General features: G+C 42.0%; 2 protein-coding genes across 3 annotated transcripts in view; both read right to left on the reverse strand.

The window, feature by feature from the left end:
• Positions 1-1691: 1691 nt before the first annotated feature.
• Positions 1692-13102, reverse strand: NOL11 (nucleolar protein 11). Its single transcript, XM_027692008.1, has 18 exons — positions 12967-13102; positions 11555-11668; positions 10775-10831; positions 10091-10236; positions 9791-9848; positions 9185-9323; positions 8619-8816; positions 8258-8334; positions 7434-7557; positions 6670-6773; positions 6339-6416; positions 5377-5561; positions 4995-5120; positions 4612-4833; positions 3770-3848; positions 2695-2787; positions 2294-2401; positions 1692-1992 (listed from the first exon to the last, which is right to left on the reverse strand). The coding sequence occupies exons 1-18, from the start codon at positions 13099-13101 to the stop codon at positions 1879-1881; spliced, it is 2157 nt and encodes a 718-aa protein (XP_027547809.1). The 5' UTR covers position 13102; the 3' UTR covers positions 1692-1878.
• A 1587-nt stretch (positions 13103-14689) lies between these two features.
• PITPNC1 (phosphatidylinositol transfer protein cytoplasmic 1) overlaps positions 14690-24260 on the reverse strand; it is a 77787-nt gene continuing 68216 nt past the window's right edge. Inside the window, exons 9-10 of one of the 2 annotated variants that reach the window (XM_027692023.1) lie at positions 21042-21160; positions 17754-18188 (exon numbers count right to left, since the gene is read on the reverse strand). In XM_027692023.1, coding sequence (XP_027547824.1) covers positions 18183-18188; positions 21042-21160 — 125 coding nt within the window. In that variant the 3' untranslated portion in view covers positions 17754-18182. Of the gene's footprint in view, positions 18189-21041; positions 21161-24260 lie in introns of both variants that reach the window. The other variant, XM_027692022.1, reaches the window with a different exon arrangement.

The raw sequence follows: 24260 nt of genomic DNA on the forward strand, positions 1-24260 counted from the left end.
ATTTGCATTCTGAACCTTCGAAATTACCTTTAGATTGCTTATGTCAGGCTAATTTTTGCAACCTCTTACAAGATTGCAAAGGATTGTGGTAACTCTTCAAAAACATGAATACACAGATACACATTTTGAGGGAGGTTATTTCACTGCCTCCCTTTGTGATCTTGGAAAAACCATCTGTGCATTCTGCCCTCTATACACTGAGAATCCAGCAAAAGTATGTAGTGCATCTACTGCACTAATCACACAGCCTGCAGCACTATGAGAGCATTATTATCTCTGAAATTCTGTGTATTTTGGGTACCTGGAGGAGATCAAAGGTGCTAAGAAACATTTTGCTTCTGAACTGTGAGTCCGAATACCTTGTCTCTTAATCCCATCTCTTATTTAGCAGTTGGTGATGTAGAAGTGCTTACTGAACAGGACATAATTTTATAGGTGGAGAAATGGATGCATAGAGAGGTACATTAACTTTCAGGGTCAGGACTATAAATTAGTCCTTTCCAACACACAGCTCAGCACAGAGAAATCAACCTTAACCCCTTAACCTACTCATGTCCACTCAGAATAGAACATATTGATTAGAAACTTGAAGTTCCTTTTTGCTGGTATGGTTAAATGAACATATTTATTACTGAACTGAATACAGTAGGAAGAGGAACTTTTGGTTGGAGGCCCTACCCTGCCTCCATGCTCAGGACAGATGGAGAAAAAGCCTCCTTTCACAAGGCACTTTGGAGAAGATGAATAGCCCAGTTGTTCCAAGCTGTTGTCTGGATGGGTTCCTCTCTCTAAGGATAAGAGAAAGAACCTACAGCTGGATGGCATTCAGAACAAGCAGCATATGCTCTTGCTTAAATTATTGAGACACTTTTGTCCAGTCCTTCCCTCCAATTATTTCATAACTTGTATTAGGAATTGAATTTAAGTGTTTATCTCTCAAATCAGTTCCATGTACATTTTTCTAAGACACCAAGGTGTTGCTGAGTAATGTTACACCAGAGCTCAGCTGCAGGCTAAAAGTCAGTCCTAGGAAGCAAGGGCTTGCATGACTTTTGCTGGGGTAATTCAATGTATTCCCAATTGCCATTTTCACCAGAAGTATAATTCAACAGATGCTTATACCTGTACAAACCTTCATCAAATGTTGTTTTCATAAAACTTCATCACTTTTTATTTTAAAGAGAGTCAAACCCAATCTAAAACTATGATATACTTTGAAATGCAAGAATTGAAGCAGTATAGATGAGGTTAACTAAGCTGAAGTGTACACTAGTTGAAAAAGTACTTGGAGAAAACAGATTGATGTAGTTAAGAATGTTCTTATTTTAAATTCTGAGTTTTCTTGTTCAGAAAATGGAAAACAACTGCTACCAGTGCCAAGAAGTTCCCCTCTATATGAATCTTCAGCTGCCATTGCAGTGGTTTTTTTTTTTTAAATTTTACTTTTATATACATTTGGTACTGACAAACAGTGTATAAACACAACTGGAACAGGTCAACTTCCAAAGTGTCTTAAGGCTTTCAGCTGTGGGAGCAGCTCTTCCAAAGTTACACAGCCCAAGTCCAGCAAGTGCCCTCAGCATTTCTGCCACAACCACCTTGTGTCTGGCCAAGAATCACGGGGTATTTTAGGATGTTCTTAGGATTAAGTATCAAAATACAACATGAAAATATAATCAAGCATCCAGCTTCTCATCCAGTCAAAAAGAGAGCTTTTAATACATGAGTTTCAAACTTACAACCCCCATGTAGCTACAGAGTAACCGGGCTCCTCCTATGTAGAAAACAACTTTTCACATCCCCAATATGGAGTGCTAATACATCCCTGTCATAAAAGGAATCAATAAAAAATAAATGTGTTAATAGTGAATTTCCAATTCAAATGATTTCCAGCACTTCAATAGAATAGGTCTGAGAGTCTCTCAGGTGGTTAAGTCTTTGTAATTCCCTCAAACTTCCTTCAATCTTGTTGAGTTCAGAGTAGAACCTCACCTAAAAAACAGAAAACATAGACATTTAGAGTAAAATATATTTAATTCTTTTAACACATCATCATCCCGTGGAACTATCTGTGGTTCTGCACAGTTTTAGATATTTAAACGAAACAAACATAGCAGCTTTTGAAATCAGAATGAGACAGAAGCAACTGCCATTTCCTGCTCAGGAAGGAGCACACAGAGGAGGACAGACATTATTTATTCACTATATAATTTGCTGCTGTCTGCTTTCACCCTCCTCAGTGATTCTAAACCCAACTGAAAATGAAATAATCATCCCAGAAGATGCAACTTACTTGGGCTCTCACAAACTTATGCAGGTTTGAAAGCAACTCTCTTGCTTCTGGCAGTATCACCATGACTGTGAAATGAGCATCAAGTAACAGGCACATCCAATCCATGATCTGAAGATAAACCAAGAAAAGAACAATTACACTTCACAATCTGCAAATGACACAGATTTTGCTTTAAAAGCTCAACTCTGAAACTAATTTCTAATGCAAAATGCAGGGGCTCATATTGTAAGGCATTATATTTGGGTTTTCATTGTTAAAGTGTAACATCTGACAACACAGGTTGTATTAATACTTTTTAAAATGAATGTAGATGTCAGTTGATTTCAGATATTCACAGCTACTCACCAAGTTACACACCACAGAAAGAGAAGGAAATACAACTTTTAGAACGAATTTCTCACCTGATTTATAGTGGGAGAGCGAACTCCAGGAAGAGTGGTATTCACTTTTTCACTGCATTTCACGTACAGGTAATACAAATACCTGAGAAACAGCTAAAGGGAGAAAAGTCAGAATATTTTTAAAGGGCAAACATTTAACAGACTGAGGGGTTTTGTCCTGCTCACAGTAATACTCATGAAGTTTTCTTTAATTTGTTCGTTAAAGCAACATAGATATCTGTATACTACACATTAAAAACAAGTTTTATGGTTCTCTTACACCACCCACAGCTGGATGTTTGAAAATTCTCAGCAATATTCAGTGTAAATTACAGTCAGGGGTAACCATTGTTCCAGTGATTGTGCCAGTGCAACGTAATTCAAAGACCTTTCTAGGAACTTTCCTAAAACCTGTATCAACATTAACAATCTTAGTCCCACTTTCACTTTCAGTACCCCAAAATAAATTGCTAGTGGTCAGAATAAGGTCAATAAGCAGATGTGTCAGTTCTGAGATGTTTTTTCTGAAATCATTGGAAAGCCACATATACACTCAGGTACACACAGTTCTTGAAGTTGTAGTTCAGGTTTTGAGGAACAGGGGAGTTTGGTGGGTTTTTTCCTTCAACTGAGATGTTTTGAGAAGATCTTGATTTGTGTTACATTTGACATTATACAGAGTGTACAGTTTGTTTCTCATATTTTTTAAATTTCTGTTGCTGATGGAACTGACTAAATCAACGTCTTGTTCCTTTTTTAAGAAGCATCTAAATCAAGCAAAAGCATCATTACTTTTTAACAAAATATAAGCAACATTTTCCAAGTAGGCTGAGTCATAAAGAGGGTTTCTTACTTATGTTCTAAAATAAGCAAAGACTACAAAAATTAGTAAAATTTTCAAACATATGTGGAAAACTGTGACATTCTTTAACATTAAATCTTACTAGGCACCTTAATTTAATTTTTGTGCATTAATTTGTTATTCAGACCCCACTAAGAGTGGTGAGTTTCTCACATACAATTGAAAAACTCTCTTTTCTTTCTCTCCCCACAAAATAACAAGGGTTTTTACACTTTTCAAAGTCAACATACTCACAATAACTTGTTGAGCTGGGAGGTTTTTCAGGTGAGGCAAAAGAAACGTTTCACTATAAGCTGAATGGAGAACAGCATTTCTGGGCAGTGCTATTAAGGGAATAAAACTGCAGGAAAAATACCAGTTTCTACAAACCAGAGTGAATTCTAAATATAATATCTCTCCAGGTTCTTTGAGACAAGTCCTACTTGAATCATCCTTATTTCTATCATGAAATACTGACAGCAACTAAAACATCACAAAACAGGTACCTTGAACAGTTGTGTTCACTGCAAGGATGTAACTGGCTCATGTGTTTCAAGAGGCAAACATCCAAATCACTGATACCATTTTCTCTTGAATAGAGAACAGTTTTGCAATAATGTAAGTTTAATTTGGTGTAGATGCTTTCTAAAAGTTATATGGTTCTATATATGTAGCTCGGTAAAAATTTTCTAGTTCCTATACATTTTCTACTTATACAACTCAAACTGAAAGAGGGGAAATTTAGGTTAGATGTTAGGAAGGAATTCTTCTCTGTGAGGGTGGGGAGGCCCTGGTACAAGTTGCCCACAGAAGCTGTGGCTGCCCCATCCCTGGAAGTGTCCAAGGCCAGGTTGGACAGGGCTTGGAGCAACCTGGGCTAGTGGAAGGTGTCCCTGCCCACGGCACAGGGTGGGACTGGATGAGCCTTAAGATCCCTTCCAACCCAAACCATTGTATGCTTCCATATCCCAAACCATTTTTCCACTGAGTAAGAACTTCTCTTATCCAAAATTTTCAGCAATAATAGAAGATATGTCAAATAGAAGCATCCACAGCACACACAGTGCACTGGCTTTCCCTCATTGCACAGAGGATACAACAGTGCTGCCCTGTGAGGTCCAATGGGGCAGGATTCACCATCGCTCTTGGAATGGCTTTGCCTTGGGATTTTGGTATCACACGTGTCCTGGTCCAGCTCTGCATTGAAACCATTTTCTACAATTTCAGTCTTAACTTCCTTATTGTTGAATTCAACATCAATGTAACAGATGACAGAGTCCAGATCCACATCTGTCGCTCGAAGATAGGCGTCACTGACACTGCAGAAGAAAATGCCACACATTTAAGACTTTTAATCATTAGCTTTACAAATCAGCAATGCCATCAACCCACCAGCAGTACACACCCTTTGAAGCTTACTATGAAAGTAAAAACATATACTGAAAGTTGGTGAAGAAAAAAAGAAGTGATTTCAAGTTACCTTAAAAATGTTTTCAAGCAAGCATAGGTCATTTCTTCAGGAATATCTGGAAACCGTTGTAAGCAGATTTGTAAGAGATAGAAATCTCTTTTTTCCAATGCAATGGGCATTAAATCTGGACATAAACTGTAAAAATAAGCAATTAACAGGTTGCACAGTTCACACCCACCGAGAACTACATTTACAACCAAGGCAGTGGTACTAATCTTGCTCCCCCAGCTGGATTTTTACGTAAAACACCAGCTTCATCAGAAAATAAGCACCTTTGACAGTAAATTCTGATAATTCAAGAGTGCTTTATAAAGAAAGGGATTTCTATTTTTTTAATTTTATATTTAAAGACTACTCCCCACTGTTTAATAAGAGCAGAGTCATTCATTACCTGTAGGACAAGTCTCGGGTTTCCACTATCTGCAGCAGGAAACTTTGAGGGTAGTACCTTGGGTTTGCTTTACATCTGTTTGTCAGGGCAGTGACCACACTCCCAATGGCAGCTTGTAAATCTGGTGTCTGTGTTTTTGACATCAGTTGTTTCAGTTCATTTTCTAACACGTTTGTAGGAGCATCCTGGAAAAGACAAATATTGCACAACTTAGAAACACAAGGCACGGGTTGGAGAACTGTCCAGGTACTGATTAGACCAAGTAGAAACAGACTTAGTTTTGATCTCAAGCTAAAAACATTTACAGAAAAATCCCTCACCACTCTGTGTTTTGATAATCAATCAAGCATGAAAGAGCCAAATGAGGTAGTTACTGTCTCTGAACTCAGGTAACTGTATCTTTCAGCTACTCATGGATTAATCACCTTTTACTTCAGGAACATTCCCAAGGTGTTCAGCCACAGGTGAAATACAGGTACATTCACACAGGAGCGGAAACTTAACCTACCACAACACTGTCAGTGAGTTCCAGAAAGGAATTAAATAGCTTATTCCTGCATTTGCAGTGGATTTCCCAGCATTCAGACTTCACAGAGTCAAACTGCCTTCAACAAAATTAAACCCGTAAATAAGAACGTAAAAAAGCAGAGTTTAAGTGAAATATCCTCCCACCTTATTTACTGTAAGAGGTTGTCATTAAAAATGAACAAATTTGTGCAAGTTTTCAGAACTCAGCTGCTATAAGCCCTGCACTGCACAGTTCTCAAACACCCTCCTATGACAAAACTGAATTTCCCAAATTCTGTTCTTGCACAATTAATAACATCCTTCAACTCACCTGTCCAAGGCAGCTTTGTCAACCTGATGTGTGCAAGAGGACATGGAAGAAGATAATAGCAAAAGAGACACCTGGAATATTCTGAGCAGTCTAAACACTGCTTGAGGATATTTGGTTTACTTACTTTGAGATTTAGTAAGAGCTGCCCAACTGAGAAGTTCTCTGGCTGTACTTTGGCAACATTGCTCCTTCTTGATCTTAACTATGGCAAAGAAAAACAAACAGTTACTATTCAGTGACTATTCATTTAAGGATTTCAGGCAAGACAACCAGGAACTTCATGTGTCAACTTACTGCACACATTACAACTAGTAACTCCAATTCCAGGAACAGTGTCAGAAACAATGAGCAACACAAAGTGAAATTTCCTTCTGCTACAACAGCTAAAAGGAATTAGCAGCATGGGGAAGAGGCAAGACAAACAAAAACCTCACATGACCCTAATGCCAACTTACATTCATTCTGGACTCAGATTTTAGAGCTACAGACTCCTGGGACTGAAAGGAAACCACCAGCTCTTCACCTTCCAGGGTGTCCCAGTTCACAAAGGAAGACACACCTGTGAACACACAAATGAAACTATATGAAGGTAATATTTAAAGCACCTTTATTAAAGTATGAATACTGCATTAACTTTTTATGCTAATAGATACTTTCTGAAATATAACCCAAGTGATTTTATGCAAAGGAAGTTGCCAGTTTTATCTCAGCAACACTTTTTCTCATCCTGTTTCTTCATTTTGCCTCTGGGAGGAAAAGAAGTTATTACACAATTTATTCTGAGCATTACTTGCAAGAACATTTTCCCAATGCAATGTTCAATGAAAACCACTATGACAGAACAATTTTAAACTGCAGTTCACATTCTAAGGTTTGACATTGCTCTATCTAATCACAAACTCCTTGAAAATATATTTTAGGAAAGAGCACTTCCTTTTGTTTTCAGTATTCAGCACCAGCATTCCAGTATTTTCAGTAATTTTCCAGTACCTGAATGACAACCCAGGTTAAGTGAAGTCACAAAAATTCAAACATTTGTGTGCTTTGGTGTTCCCAGCAGGAACACCTTTAACAGCCAAGAACACAATACAGGGTTAGGTAACTTCAAGGTGTTCAGAATCAATTGATTTTTATAGGGCTGCATTAAAATAACTTTTACACAAATTTAGAAGTCTTTCTTTTACAAGAGTTTTTCCCTGTAATTATAAAAAAATCTTACCAGGGGTTTGACTGTCCTTGAGCTTTCCCACAGCAGCTGCCAGGGATGAAGTTTCACACTTGTACATAATCACAGTCAGCACTTTGCCATGAGTTAAAAAAAATTTTTCCTCATAACACCACAACTGCAAAATATTAAAATGTACCATTAATGAGATGAGCAGAGAAGTGTGTTCTGCACAAGCTGATGGGGAACTCCTGACTATAAAATTCAGCTAAAAGTCAGTGATCAGATTATTTTAAATTACTTTCAGCAGGTTTAACACTTGTTAGCAGATCTTCATTATCTGCTAATTTTACATACAGAAATTAGAAGTTTTCTGTTGGGTATTTTTACAGAGATGTTTTAAAGCACAGTGGCTGCTCTGAGGCATTAAGTCCACTGATAATTTTTCTTTTTAGGTTCCCTCTTGTGCAGTATTAAGACAAAACCAGTCAGCTGTTCCAGTTCACTGGTGCATTTATTACTTAGGTGTTGTTTTAATTGACACTTGAAATTACCTTGAAATACTGTTCAGGGAGATCATAGAATCATTTAGGCCATCAACTGCAAATTATCTGAACAGAACAACTGGCTGGGTTTTGTATTTAATTAGTGATTTCATTTGCACCAAACAATCAAGACCATGACAAATGAGAAGGTACTAAATTAATCAAAGAAATTGCCAAAAGCCACCCATCTCCTGCTAAATATTCCAAGAGAAATAACCCATCGACTGGTCAATATTAATTTTGCTTCAGGAGTTGGCCCCCACTGCTCCTCAGCAGAGCTCTGCAGCCCTGCTGGCAAACACACAAATGGGGACAAATCCAGACTGAACTTACCTGGCCACTGGTTCCCAGGGGCAGCTCCTTCGAGGTTTGCAACGTCTGAAATTTTGTATTCCATATGGTCAGGCACTCTAAAGAAAAGGATGGGAGTTACAAACCCAAAAAGCAACATAAATGCTACACTTGCCTTTGCTACTTTCCGTTACAAGCACTTGTGGAAACAGAAATAACTGTTTCAAAACAAGTATCCAGCATTAGCAATGATGTCACTGAGGTTGGAGCTCAGTGTTTAAAGGTGAGCTGGTTTTCCAAGTGAAGAGTTTTAAACAAGAGGGGCAGCACAATTTTCCTCCTTAGTGCTTTGCTTAAGGAAATTTTAGATCTCGTGACATCTTACCCTGATTTTTCAAGTTACCTTTGGGTTCTTTGTCAGGTGCAGCCAGACTGCCCAGCACTGCCACGTGGTCTTTATCCAGGACTACCAAAGATGTTCCTTTCAGAACACTCCCAGACACTGAAAGGTTTAGTAGCAGTGACTTGGGCAAAATTTGTTCTTCCTCTTCAGTATCTTGCTGCAGAGGTATCAGAACCTGGTACACAGAGTCATTGGAATCTGTCCAAAAGAAGTGATTACTCTTTTTTATCATCTGCTCTTGTGGAAAAATTATTTGATACGATATGGCAAAAGTACATCTAAAAATAACAAAATCCAGTGAATGCTCAAGGAAGAAATCACACAGGATATTAAAAGGACACATTGTGATGCAAAGCAGCAAAATAAAGGTACAGCAGGAGATCTACAAAGTACAAGTGATAACAGGTAGGAACAGTTAAAGTATTAGGAAGGTTTAATTACCACTTCTAGCTGGTTTAGAAAGTTTAAAGAGCTAAAAATATTAAACAACCATTCATAAATATCAACATTTCATGTCCTTTCATACAAGTCCTTGCTTCATTATCCTGTTAGAAAAGGTAACTTACACAAACACAGAAGAGTGACAGTTTGGTTTTTTAGATATGCTGTGAAATTCAGTGGTTTAGATGATTCCTGTGGTTCCAGCCTGTATTTGTGGAGACTATTCAGCTTGGGTTTCTGTACATAGACAAAAAAGTCCCCATCCTAAAACAAAAAAATAACATGATCCTTTAATTTACACAAAGAAGACAGAACAGAAATTCAGACATTAGTACTGCTTAACTCTGAATGTTATGCAAAATTAGGAATTTGTGGCACGTAAAGAAAATTCTAATTTGATGTAACAAATGGATTCACAGAAAGAAGCATTTGAATAAAGATAGATTCATGTATAATTCCTTTACAAAAAATATAAATCCTACTAAGATCTTCACAATGAGCAATGAAGAGTCTCACAATGTTTGCTGTGTTTCATCTTAATTGTTCTCTGAAGTTCTAAGAGCCCAGCCCCAAAAGCAACACAACTTCCATTTAACTGCTGCATTGATTAAATCAGGATAATGATTTCACTAAAAGCTCTTAAAAGCAAATGAAACAGGTGATGGATTTTGAAAAAAGCACTAAGATCTGCTGCTATGGAAGTTTTTAAAAGGGAAAAGTCTTTGACTCACTTTCTCAGTAGCGAAAACTACGACAGGTTGTTGACTTTCCATAAAAGCTCCACTCCACCTAAAACCAGAAAACTGCATGAGCATGTTCCAAATTCTAGGTTTATATCTAAAGTCAGAACACCATTCTTTAGGCAGCTTCTTATTTTTAGGATACTTATATACATAATTCTGAGATTTGAAAAACGATGTTTCCCGAGATCTTGGTCCTTGACTTCTCCCCACCCCCTCAACAAGGGAACAACTTCCATCATCATGGGCAAGTTCCTCCAAGAAAGAAGTGCCATAAAGTTCCTCACTCACCTGATGGTTTCATCTGAGATAATGTTTTCAATCTCTTGTTGTGGGGCTTCCAAAAGCACATCCAGAGTTCGGACACCCCCTCCCTTGAACAGCACCACGGGCCCTCCCTGGGGCAGGGAATGTATCCTGTGCACATCTGCTGAGAGCTGCAGAGAACCAAAATAAATTGGGGTTCTTCAGTCCATTACCTTGAAGGGCAAATGCTTTATTCATTTTTTTTAAATTCTTCCAATAAACTTTTAACAGAGGAATGATGAAACTTTAAGATTCCTAACAATGTAGATCTACTATAAATAATGCAAGTCACTGCCCAGCAAAAAGCCTGGATGAGCATCACATCCCTGAATCACATCAGAAAAACCATAACTGAGGGTCAGGAGTTCACACAAAGTACTGCTTAACACATCAATCAGCAGAAGACAAAGATCTATATTTGAATACAATTCACCATCTTTAAAGAAAGTCCTCAGAAACTTTGGCCTTGGAATACCAATCGTTTTAAGAGCAATATTTTGATGATAAAGTCAGTCCAAGTGGATTCCTGCAATACTCCACAACATCCTGAAGCACAAATTAAAACACTGGTCAGCTAAATATGATCAACACTATGAAAATTAGAGCATCTCTTCCCTCCACCAGGGTCCAAAACATTCCCATAAGAGCAAACACAAGGAAGAGACTTACTGTTGCTTTAAAGGCCTTGTCCAAGTTAACATCTTCGTTCTTCCATATTCTTAAAACCTTTAAGAAAAGCATCATTTGTAAGCCAAATAAAACAGTACCAAACAGACTTCTCAGAACCCAAAATATCAGCAAATTGCACCAGGAGGAAAATACACAGGAAGTAGTCACGGGGATCTGAGTGGGAAGTGCCCCAGGGGGGTGGTTGGTGTGAGAAGAAGCTGAAGCAGAGATAACTGGAATAGAAACCAAGCTCAGAAATCTTGAACTGGAAAGAAAGGATGGGAAAGAATAAGGAAAAAGATACAGCAGAACTCTAAATGAATCTGGAGACAGATTAAGACAGAGAAAAGAATGTACCAGGTAAAATGAAGGGTCAGGAAAGATATTTCCTCAACAACAACAAGGAAAAGCCAAAGGCTCAGCACAATCCAAGCCAATGCTACGTGTGCACAGAGAAATGTTTAACTGTGAAACAAGAGCAGAAAAATAAGGCTGGAGGTCTGAACTGCTACAACCATTTCAGTACAATGGTCATGCAGCTGTAACTGGAGACACAACAGGAGTCATAACTCCTCCTTAGGGAACGATGCAGCAGGCACTGAGAATGCTTTAAAGGGCCACCAGGTAACTGCTGCTCAGCACAAGGACCCTCATGTCACTGCTGTGCTGTGAGGGCTCCACAATTTTACATTCAACCAAAAACTGCCAGTTTCCTCCCCACACTCCCTCAGAGGACCCACCATATCCTCTTTTCCCCCAAAGAAGGATAAAGGCTCTCACCTTGTCATCATGAACAGCGATGTACTCGTAAGTCTCAAAGTTGCACACGACAGGACAGGTGAGAACCTGCCCATGTTTCACTGACCAACAGCCCAGAGGCTTCTGATCTGAGATCTGGAAGAGTCAGAACAAAGACACTGTCACTAAAATATAACATATAACAGATGACTCTGGGGACTTTTCTCATCCCAGAAAGGAAATGCAAGGCAGCAACATCTGATCTGAATGAGAATAGTAAAATATGGAAACTCCAATTCCTCCGGAGCATTCCTGTTCCTGACTTTAACACCAGCGATTGCAGAATAACAGGAAAGAACTCTACATCAATTAGAATTATTTCTTTTCACATAAGAAAGGACTTTGACCTGTAACAGTCTGAAGGGCTCATGCCATGCAGCACAGCTGTGAGGAAGGTTCCAAAGGGCAGGTACTAATTTTAATCACTAATGAATGTGGTTTTCCTCACTAATACAATCATGAGTTTTTTCTCTTCCTATTTCAAGATGAGTTAGTGAGACCAAGAGCAATGGATGGTACAGTCTGAGCTCCTGTTCTGTGTGATTTACAGACTGCTCTGAGGGCACTCAACCCCCTCTCCTCACTCCAGAGCTACAGGGGGTGTATTTATAACATAGTTCTGTTCTCACATTTGGTCTTGGCAGTTGGAATAAACAACTCAAAGGGGGTTGTATCATCAATCCACTCAGATCACAGAATGGTTTGGGTTGAAAGGGATCTTAAAGTTCATCTCATTCCACCCCCTGCCATGGGCAGGGACACCTTGCACTAGCCCAGGTTGCTCCAAGTCCCGTCCAACCAGGCCTTGGACACTTCCAGGGATGGGGCAGCCACAGCTTCTCTGGGCAACCTGTGCCAGGGCCTCCCCACCCTCACAGTCAACATTTTCTTCCCAATATCTAATCTAAATCTACCCTCTCTCAGTTTAAACCCATTCTCCTTTGTCCTGTCACTACAACCCCCAAACCTATGGATGTGAAAGCCACTTACAGAGAGAGATTCAAATATTTGCCTCGTTTTCTTATTACGGTCACCGAAATTATTAACACAGACCAGCACGTATTTTCAGTTCCAAGCGCTGCAAACTAAACCCTTTTCTCCTCCAGCCGCCAGCCCCGCACCTGACACAGCGCCGAGCGCGGAGCTCCGCGGGCGCTGCGGGAGCGGCATCACCCGCGGCTCCGGCAGGGAGGTGATTATTGCGATGGGGAATGGGGAGAGAACATCGGCAAAGGCAGAAATAACCTGAACAATCAGAGGGACGGGGGTGGCGGGTCAGGCCGGGAGGGAGGGAGGGAACGAAGGGGGGAATGAGGGAGGGAGGGAGCGCGGCCCGTGCCCCGCGCGGGATCCTCGCAGGCCGGGGCCGCCCCCCGAGGAGGCGCGGGCGGTACCTTGAAGAGCGTGGCGGCGCGGCCGCGCTCGGTGAGCAGCACGAGGTCGGGGCCCGGGCCCGGCTCGAGGCTCATCCCGGGGCCGCCGCCCGGGCCGGGCCCGCGCAGCGTGAAGCTCTCGCACAGCGCCGCCATCTTGGCCGGGCCCGCCTCTCGCGAGACCCGGAGCGGCGCGCGCGCCCGGGCATGACCCGGCGGGGGCGGGGCCGGAGGGAGGGGCCGCGAGTGTCGCGACAGGGACGGCGAGTGTCGCGACGGGAGCGCGGCTGTGGCACGGCCCGGCCGGCACTGCCCGCCTGCCCCTTCTCTGAGCGGGCGGGGAGGCTCTGCAGCGGCCTCCGGCACAGGGCGTACGGGCACGGTGCTGCCCCAGCGTGTAAATATTGTAAATGCCGTAAATTCAATGACTGTTCTCAGAACGCCGTCACGGGGCGGGGCAGTCGGGATCAGTCAGGACTCAGGCCCTTATTCACTTGTCCCCAGTGGGTTTCCCGCACGGCATCGGTCACTCCCACGGTCATTCCCACGGGAGCGTCCCGGCGTGACGCGGTGTCACGTGTTTGCTAATGAGGGAGGGCACGTGTACACTAATGAGGGGTGATGCATATGCTAATGATGGGTCACGTGTATGCTAATAAGGGGTCACGTATATGCTAATGAGATGGGTTATTGTATGTTAATAAGAGGTCATGTGTATGTTAATGAGAGGGGTCCCTTGTATGTTAATGAGAAGTGTCATGCCTATGTTAATGAGAGGGGTTAATTGTATGTTAATGAGAGAGGTCAAGTGTGTGCCAATTAGCACGGCATCAGGTAAAAGGCTTCGCTGGGGTTTGATCTCCGCAATAAAACATCGCTGGGTTCCGGACAATGAAATGAGCTCCTGCCCCTGCGGTGTCCCCTCCCCGCCGAGCCCCGCGGGCGGGACTGTCCCCTGTGCGGGCGGGACTGTCCCCTGTGCGGGCGGCACTGTCCCCGCTGCAGCCGCACAGCCCGGCCCCGAGGGCTGCGGGGGCCCCGCTCAGGTGTGTCACCGTTCTGGGAAGCACTTGCAGGTGTAGGATTCTGAGTGTGTTCATATTACACCGCAGCCCCGCCCAAACTGTAAAACACACCCGAGCAACCCAACACCCGCCAGGTCAGCTCTGGGCACTGGGGGGCACTGGGGGTCCAGTCCTCTCCTTGTTCCCACTGTCCTGTCCCAGCTGCTGTGAAGCGTTTCCCCCCTGACCCTGCACTGCCGTTCCTCTGGAGCAGGGAAAGCTGCGTTTCTATGGAGAAAGACTCTCCTGAAATGCTCCAAGAGCCGCTGTACAGAGAAAATGTTGTTGACTAAAATGAACTGACTTGGAGACAGGTTTGAGAGGGTTTGAGTGGTCTCTTTTCCAGTATTTTCCAGTTGTTTGGTACGACACTGGGCTGCCAAAATCCAGCAGAGGGAATTGGATTTCCCACTGAAAAACTTCCTTGTCAACCCAATGGTCATTTACAAGTGAATGGGCCAATGCCAGACTGATGGGGCACCTGCCCTGGTAAAATCCTTACAGAGCTGAGGTACAAGGAGAGGTTGGAAGTGCTTTAAATTTTCCTTTCAAAACCAATTCTTCGTGCTATTTAATTCTGAGGAAGTGGCTTGCAGAGCTGGGGGTAGAAATGTTAATTGGTAAATGTTAATGAGGAGGTTCCTGCCCAGAGGAGACCCAGTAAGAGAAAACAGTCCCCATTGTAAAGAATAGTTGTTGGTAGTTTATTTACAACAAAATGCAAGGGAAAATACAATATTAAAAATAATAAATAACTCGGAAAAAAACAGAAACTAAATGATATGAATGAGAAAAATGACAGTCAAATTCTCCTGCTGAGCCTTGCACTATTTAACATGCAGAGCAAATCAAGACTTGGTCCTTCTTGGATGGTGGTGATGCATTGCCTGATGTCGCCATCAGCGCTCTAAATTAAAGAAATGGATTACTGGACATACAGAAATTATCACAGAAATGAAATAAACCAATGAAAACCTGTTTTAGTGACACCACAAAACTATGGGAGATCATAATTCACTGACCATGCTGTTCATTTAAAGCAAAACATTGTTAGACTTATTTAGCAATTTTAACTTACACATAGAAAACCAAGTCCAAACAATGGCAACAGAAAATCTCCTATCGACAAGATCATGAGTTCTCTCTTACTGCACTCACTATTTGATAAAAAGCATATACATTTGGCTTATTTCAAAGGATAACACATCAGTTTGAAGTTATAGTGCAGCAAGCTTCAAAGCAGTTTTAACAAAGTACAGCGGTCTTGTTACAAACTGAAATTCAAGGAACAAATATTTCAGTTTCAAAGTCTCTACAGCAGCAATTAATGCAAATTGGCTACTAGATGTCACAAAATCACCTTCCAGAATAATCAAAAGAAGCCAAAGAATAAGGTCAAATAGTTTCTTTCCATAGGATTTATCCAGTCATTTACAAAATTGACCATTACATTCATAAGAAGTCCCATTAAGTGTTTCAGGAATGTGCTGCTCCTCACAGCCTTTCTGAGTCCCTCCCCTTTTGATTTATCAGGAGATCAACCCTTCTGAAGCTGCACTGAATTGCCAGTTGTTTTGCCACGATTGTTCTATCCCAAATACATCAAAGTACAAGCAGAGCTGGGAGTAGGTTTTCACAGAAACAAACTAAGCACATTTTTTCCTCTGAACTGTATTCTTGATAAAAAATTCCTTGCCAAGTCCTAGCAGAGCTGTATCCTGGAATTCCTGTCCCTGTGGCAGAGAACAGGAACACGGCTGTGGTGCCTGGCACCAGGCTCTGAAGATGTACCCAGAAAATAATCACAGCTTGTACTTTTGCAAAAGAAGTGAGGAACACCTGCAAAACTCTATTTTAATCCTAATAAACATGTTGGAAAATACAACAGAAAGCACTGGGAAAAGTCAGTATTGAAAACAACCCCTTTGCCTCGAGGTGTTGCACTGAAATACTCAGATCTTCCTCCTCATTTCAATGTTCCAATCGTGATACTAATTAATAATGATAAAAACAGGATTAGAGCAGTTATAATCATGATTGTATAATCTGCACCCTTGTTAAAGAGAAATCATAAACCAAAGCAGGAAAGTTTTGTTTGCATCATTCCGGCAGCTGCTTTTTAAACAAACCAACCATCACCCATCAGGTACCAATCCCTTGGAATTCCCAGCTTTGGGAGGAAAAGCAAAGCCAAGCACGGACAGGACTGGGAGAACACAGGAAGTCAAACCCACAGAGAGCTCCTGGATTTTGCTGGCTACAGGATTGTCACTATCAGACAAACATACACCTGATTGCAGTGCAGGTTGGCAATGGAATTACTTCTCCTGCTACTAAAACTACCCCCTAAATGCCACACATTCCACATAACTTGGACTGCAGCTGCATCCATCCAGGGATTCGGTGCATTCCAGCCACTGTGACCTCCTGCCCAGGTGAGGGGCCACCCCCAAACTGATTGTTCAATATTCAGTGACAGCTCAGCTCTGCAGGACTCTCTTGTTTCAATCCATGCACCACAAAACATCACCTGCTCTGGCCATGATCCAGGTGGGAGCTGTCATTCCCTGGGGATTGAACAGGACCTTGTTGAACAGCTACCAGGAGACAGGGCCTGCCAGCAGCCACCAAACAGCAACTCGTGTGGGAGAGGGCAAAGTGCCCCAAATCAGGGTCAGCAGGGAAAGGGTCTCACGAGTTCACACTTTGAATTGGAAGGAAGGAAGAGAACCCTCCTGCCACTTGTTTTACTCCTCCTTCCACAACCTACACTTCCCTCTGGGAAACATCCTTGTCTACATTTGAATTCCTGAGATTGAAGAGTGATTGCACAGCCAGACCAGGAGCAGCACTCCCGGTTCCTTGAGGTCACCCACGGTCCCTTTGCTTCTTAAAGTGACTGATTTTGTCCCCCCCTTCCCCAGATGATCCAGGAGATTGTGCTGTTTAGGAAAGACGTGAGGCAGGAAAGAAAAAAGAGCCTCATATTTTCTTTCCTTTACATCCAAGGTTTCACAGCCTGACTACTACTCTTCTTCCAGCAAGGAAAAGACAGAATTCATTGGTTTTGCTTCTCAACTGGCACATTTTAGCTGCTTTTTGCAAACCTCAAGCACAGAACACCATTGATGAACACCAGCACGACTCTGAGCTCACAAAGGGACAGGGCAGAGCTAGTAAAATACATTATCTACAAGAAATAGGTGGTTTCTTTTACAAATTCTGTGCAAGATAGAAATAGTTCAATGGCCTCAAAGTCAGTATAATTAATTACAATTGGGGCTTTGATACAGTGATACTTTAGGTTTGAAAAGATTTGTGTTTTGCGTTTTAGGCCCCAAATCCTGAGTCATATTGAGAGAAATGTGAATCTGTTGGTGTTCCAGTACAATGAGTTACAGGTCAAAGGTTTATAAACACACAGGAGAAGCCTGAGAGTAGGAAGGATTTTAAAATCAGCTATAAAAGAAGAAAATGGGAAGGGTTTTTTTTCCTGTTAACCCTGCATTCGAGTTGGCACTAATTTGCCTCAGAAGTCCTTGGCAGCTTTACTAAATACCTACTCCTAATTATAAATGCTGTGACCTAGATGAGGGTTTGCAGGCAGGACTCTGCTGCAGGAAGATTGATTTTCATTTAGAGCATCCCCTCAGACTTTTCCATGGATGTCAGTAAGATGCACCATATGGCTTGAAACACTACTTTAGGAATATATAAACTACGTTCTCTTGCATGCACTTCTCAGAAGGTTTTAAGGATCGAGTCTGAGGAAAGAAGTCACCTTTCCACACCGGGAAGATTATTTTAAGCAAGAAAAAAAAAAACAACCAACAAATCACCACGACCTTTGTAGCAATTGAGTTATGTCACTCTTGCTGTGGCAGACATGGCTTATCAGGAGGAAACATGCAGGGTTAATTTAAAAGGTTTTTTTGGATGGATCTGGAAGAGTGAGAGTTTCTGGAGCAGACTTTTTCCGAGGCCGGTCTTTGGGAACTGTTAGGAAGTCAGGAGCATCTGTGGAGAGAGGAGTTGATGGAGCACTAGATGGAGCACTGCGGGTTGAGGAAGGCATGGAAATGTTAGAGATAGATATTGCCGGTGGGAAAATCCCGATCTTCTTGTTGGTGGCTTCCTGAGTGGCTCGTTCAAACTCTCGGACTTCATCCATTGTCATGTCTTCAGCCAGAGGGAATGAAATATAAAGGCACGTTAGAATAATTTCAAACGATCATTTCACTAGCTCAGTTAAACTACTTCCATCCAAATTCTAAATCAGGGAATGATTGCTTATCGTGCATCTCATTAAGGGATTCTCCACACGAATGCCTCCCCATTGTAATGCACTGACTGCAGCACAATAGGCACAACTAAAGGAAACAAAGTTTTAAGTACATTAATCACATCCTAAAGGTTCTTCTATCTGGGTCTGAGCTGAATAAAGATTGCTGCCTCTGGAATCGCTGGGAAAATCCAGCTATTGCACAGTGGGTAAACAGTCAGCAGGTAGAATTTTTCAGAACTTCAAGCAAAATAAAACTGAAAGGGGTTTTGAGGTTTTCATTTAGGTTATGAGCCCAAATGGGTAAAGGGTTGTCATGAGTTTGTTCATCTGCTTTAATTATCAAGGGATGAAAAATTCTCTCTCCTTCCACTGACTTGTAGCTGCAGCTTCATGCACAGAACTGAGCCCCTTTTGCTTTTCCACTATTAAAGCCTGAAGAATTCCCTCTCACTTGACAAAGCCACAACGTGCCTTCCAACTTTCCATCCAGAAACTGCACTTAAACCCTGATGGCCGAGTGACAAATCCACTGCTCAATTCCCTGCAAAACTGAGGCGAAACGAGCTGAGAGATTAAAGCCAGCGTGCGATGGGTAATGGGATCCCAGGAATTCTCGTCCTGCAGGTGCCAGAGGTGTCCCGGTGCTGCCGAACCCCACAAGAGGGCAGAGCGATCCCGGCATGGACGGGCTCTGCCCGAGCCCAGCCCTGCAAAACTTTCCCGATGCGATCCCAAAGGAGTGACATCTGCTACAAACTGGGAAGTTGAGCAGAAAATCAGGAAGGCTCTTCTGGAACCTGCTGCTCCACGCCTGCAGTGCCTGCAAGACGCCCACCGAGCCAACTGAAGGTTTGCATTGAATGTCACGTTAAAGTCGTGAATTCAAAATATTTCATTAAACCATTTATAGATCGAGCCCTGAAAGCTCAAAAAACCCCAGAAATAAACCCACTAGGCTTTTAATCAATTTAGAATTCTTGCCCATTTGGGTGTCTGAGGCACTGGACTGGCAGTGGTGATGACTAAATGTGTGACAAAACCCTGCACTGCCAGGGCATCCACACTTCTTAACAGCACCCAGCTGCAGGCACGTGTAACCTTGGCTGCAAATGTTATGTAAAAGCAGCTTTATGTTGTATTACAACATGATATTAAATAAACAAAAGCATGCACGTTGCCAGCTGCCTTCCCTCTCCCCTGCACTGACATTCCAGGGAGCTCTCCAGCCCACAGTTATTAGGAGTGAGATCGGAGCTGTTTTCAAACCTGAGAAGTGGTGGCAATAAACAGATGGTCTCAGAGGGGCTGTACCTGCTCATGCTGCAGAGAGATCTGAACCCATTTTGCTGGTCTACTTTTCATTTCACACCCTGTAACAGTGTGGGAATGTTCCTGCACTCAAGGGGTCCCAAATCCCCCCTGGCATCTCAGGGAGCCGGCGCAGGCACGGCAGTGATTCCCATGGAGGAATTCTGGACAAGGGGAACCAAAAGCTGCCTTGGAAACACGAGAGGGGACAGGCAGGTTTCTCAGTGCACTGGCCATTTAAGTGCAATCTTGCTGAGCTGAGCCTCCAAGACTCTTTACTTCCAATGCAGACATGAACAACCTGATGCCCCCTCAGTTGACTTCTGCTTTTTGGCTCATACTTGCTTTAACTCCCCTCTGCTCTGACCCACAGTCCAGTAAAACAGCCCTTACCCTGAGCTAAGAAGGCTCAGATCCTTTTTTTGTAAATTCCATTAATGACAACAACTGTCCTGACCTCAATGACAATTATTCCACAGGGGAACTACAGATAGCAGACTTCACTCAGAGCCAAATCCTGGAGTGTGGAGCCAAAATCCAAACTAATTCTCAGCTACAGAGGGTAACCTTGATGTCAGTGAAGCTGCTGCATTACAAACACAAGAAATACCTTCCTGGTGACTACTCAGACAACACCTTTCTCAGGCTGGTGACAACTGGCACTGAGTAAAAACCAAGGAAAGACTTGGAGCCCTTCAGGCCTTGCCCCAACTCGTTACACGAGTAAAACCATCACTGAGTTTGACAGAGCAGTGAGCAGAAATAAAGGAAAAATGACATTCAAAAGCAAAGACCACTGCATCTTTCCCATCTGCAGAGAGTAACAATCTCTAATTTTAGACCTCTGCATGTGGTGCTCAAGTTAGGAAATCAAATACTTTATGAAATTTCCAGAATTTCAATCAAAGAACCTACACAGAAACCTGCCCTTCTCCACAAACTGCTGTTAAATACTTCTGAAAATACTTCCCACCTTGTTGGTAGTCAATCAATGACAACATTAAAATTACTTAGAAAAGAGTGAATAATTCATTGGGTTCTTTTTTTCCTGGTGAAACAAAGAATTTTAGCAGTCCCATAGCAATTTTCCACTCCCCCCATTCCTGGCTTTTTGACTGAAGCACTGTGAACTCCTGCATTTTTTAACCATTTAAAGAATAGGAGTAAAACTCCTCTTTAACTTCCTCTTTATGCAGCCAACTGAAATTTGAGCATTGTGTTTTCCTGGAAGACAGGGAGCCCAACCCCACCCTTCCTTACACCAGTGGCAGGTTTAAAATGCAAACCAAGGGCAGGATTGCACTTCATGGAGAAAGATTCTGTTCCTGCTGAAGCAAAACCTCCCCAGAATTCCACTGGCTGCTCAGCAAGATCAGCTGGTTGCTCTCCTCTGGTCTGTGCAGGTGTATTAGCTGAGGATGTTTTAAAAATTGACCTACTCTTGCTTTGGCATGGCTCTCTATTTCATCCACAGTAGATGAATGTTGGTTGCAAACTTTAATGTTGGTTTTTTCATGCATATTTTTCTCGTATTCTCGAACATCATCCATAGTCATATCTGTAAAAAGTTCAAAATTGTTGGCATTTTCCATTGATTCAGTGCAAACTTAATTTTTTTTTTATTATTATTATTTTTTTTTAAGGAGAAGGTTCTAGGAACACAAAGTCTTTCAGCGGAAGCCAACAAAGGATTTTTTTAAGAAGCAAGGAGTAACTAGCTTTATGAAAATTGCCTCATAAAGGTAGTTGTGTCAGCCAAGGAAGGTGCAAGGAGGTTAAGTCAAAGGGAGTCAGAGAACAGGAAGGAGTGGAAATTGTTCAGGAGTGTCTGTATAACGTGAGGAAGGCAGGAAGCACTGAAGTGCAGGCCTTGGCAAAGGCCAAGATCTTCTAAGGAGATTTTAGAAGATCCCTTGGAAAAAAGGATAGAAAATATTATAAATACTATAAATATTTACTTACCTTTCCAGCACTGGCAAAAAGATTTCACATTATCTTTGCATTGTACATCTCATAACCAGCAAATTAAGTGTTAGAACCCCCCCAGCTTGCTGCAGCAACCAACACTTACTTGCATGGGTAAGTGAATTAATAGTGACTACATTAGTGACTACAAGTTGTGAAGCCTGAAGCAATTTAATGAATTATAAGAATTAGAAATATCCTACAAATCAGGCTGATCCCCCCAGCAGGATCATTTCCCACTGCCCAGGCCTGGCTGTGGTGTCCAACCAGCTCAGTCTGTCTCGTAACACCAGGCAATAATTAGAGATTTAACAGGATTTGTCATCAACCACAACTCCAGTAAAAAACATAAAGAATCCAATAATTGACTTGTGACCTTACTCTTCTGAGCATTCCCATGCTTTCAATAAATCCACTTGGGAGTCAGGAGTCAGAACAGGAATGGTGGCAGGATTTTGGTCTGTTCTTTACAAGGGTTTGGTAACTTTGGAGCCTCATAAAAACAGCCATCAACTTTTTACTCCTGACACTTAAAAGAGCATTTTGTTGGCACAGGCAACTTGCAAATGGGTGCCCCTTTGGTCCTGCACAGTGTGATCTGCTCTTGAGGCTCCCATTTTTCTCAAGTTTATTATTACCAGGACTTGCAAATTCTTGTATCACACCACTCCTTGTTCCGTGCCAGGAGGCTCCTGCTGCATTTTATGAGGCAGCTTTTAAGGAAAGACACAACCTCAGCCATTATATTGGCAGCACAGTGTCATAATTCATCGGTAAAAAGAAATGCAGTCTAAAATTCTGATCAAAAGGAAACCTGGAATACCACTAACTCCTGCTTTTTCAGTCTTTTAGTGTTATCTGGAAAGAAAAACAAGCTCAGAAGCCGTGTCAGTAACATGCTGGGATGCACTTTGCCAAGCAGAGAACATGCTCTTTATTAGTAAACAACACTGAGAGAATAGAATTTCTTCATAATAAAGCTAAATATAGTTTAGTAAATTTAATGACAAGACATTCATACTTACAGTGTCAGTAACAGCAACCAGCCACTAATATCCACAACAGAACACATTGTTTATCACACTGATTATTTCATTCACTTTAGCTGACTCTCATCACCTCCAGGTCTTTCTCAAACTTTCATTTTTAAAGATGTTAAAAGAATTTAAAAATTAAATTTTTGGTGCTGTACACTGAGTCTTTTTTTCACATCTGTTTTAGCAGGGCCATGTTTTTTAGGTTCTGTACTTTGCCTGATAATTAAGCTCTAAAAGTTCACTGTATTGGTTAACAAAAAGTCTCACCATGACAATAAAAATCCACAGGGGAATTGTGTACCACAGTATTTCATTTGTGGAAAGAGTATTTTTGACAGGGTGATTTCAGAGTTAGGAGGGGAAAAATCTGTGGTGAAATGTTTTTGAGCTCAACTATTCAGTTTAACTTCAGGGCTACTCATGTGCCATCATTACCAGTAACTCTGCTAAAGTACAGCTGACACTTTGCTTCCCAGTAACATTCTCTGTGTCTCACTGTATAGAGTTTTTGGGTAGATTTGGGGCAAATTTATGGGCTCAATTTTTACATGAAGTCAGGCTGCTTTATTTAAAGTTATCAGTTTCCCTGACTTTGTACAGGGGAAAAAATGGATCACTCTGTTTCAGGTAAAAAGAAAAGAAAAAAATCTAAAATTAGAAAATGCCTGAATTGGTTTGTTTCCTGAAACTTAAGGAGGGTCTAAATAAACATTCTAAATATATTCCCAAATTCCTATTACATGTTACAGGACTGTCTCAGAACTTGTTTGAGGAGTATCTACGATGATGGATATGTCTTATTGAAAATACATGTAAAAGGCACAAACCCTGTGAGCTTATTTTATGCAATCTAATTGACTTTTTTGATATTCAGATCACTCAGTGGATCTACTGGAAGTGCCCATTCCCAGGGCTGCCTCATGGATTCCCAACACTTTCTGCATGCAGCTGCTGCTGCATCAGATCCAGCAGGCTTTATGCTCCTATCCACCTTTTTTGTCAGAAAAGCTCCACCTTTTCTTTGTTGCAATCCACATTAGTAGTTTAAAACTTTCCTAGAAAGCTGGAATTGTGTTGGATCAGAGGCCTTTGGAGCTTGCAGCAGGGAAATGGCTGCATGTTAATGCAGCCTTAATAAGAAGCTTTATGCAAACCTGAAGGAGGTTCTTCTCCTGGCAGGGGCAGCTCCTCCCTGCCTGCAGTGCAGGGTGAGGGCCCTGGGGCAGGCACACCCAGATGCTGGGATGGAAAGGCATCCCTGGATGCTGCCTCCTGGCTGCCTAAATCCAGCCTGCTCTGGTTACAAAGAACCCGCAGCAAATGAGGTCCAAGAGGGCCAGAAAAACTGCCCAGAGTTCCACCTCCTGGACCTGTGAACATCTCATAGTTCATTGTTCATGAACAACTTACAGGAGGACCTGATGACCTCAGAATCATGGAATGGTTTGGATTGGAAGGGACCTTAAAGACCATCTCATTCCAACCCCCTGCCATGGGCCGGGACACCTTCCACTAGACCAGGTTGCTTCAAGCCCCATCCAACCTGGCCTGGAACATTTCCAGGGATGGGAGTCCACAACCTCTCTGGACATGATGGTCCAGGAAATCAAATGAAAATCTGCTGTTAATTGTCCTGAGCTTTGCATGAGCCCTTTG

This window comes from Neopelma chrysocephalum, unplaced genomic scaffold (genome assembly GCF_003984885.1).
Source record: "Neopelma chrysocephalum unplaced genomic scaffold, ASM398488v2 Primary Assembly neopelma1_84, whole genome shotgun sequence".
Lineage (NCBI taxonomy): Eukaryota > Metazoa > Chordata > Aves > Passeriformes > Pipridae > Neopelma > Neopelma chrysocephalum.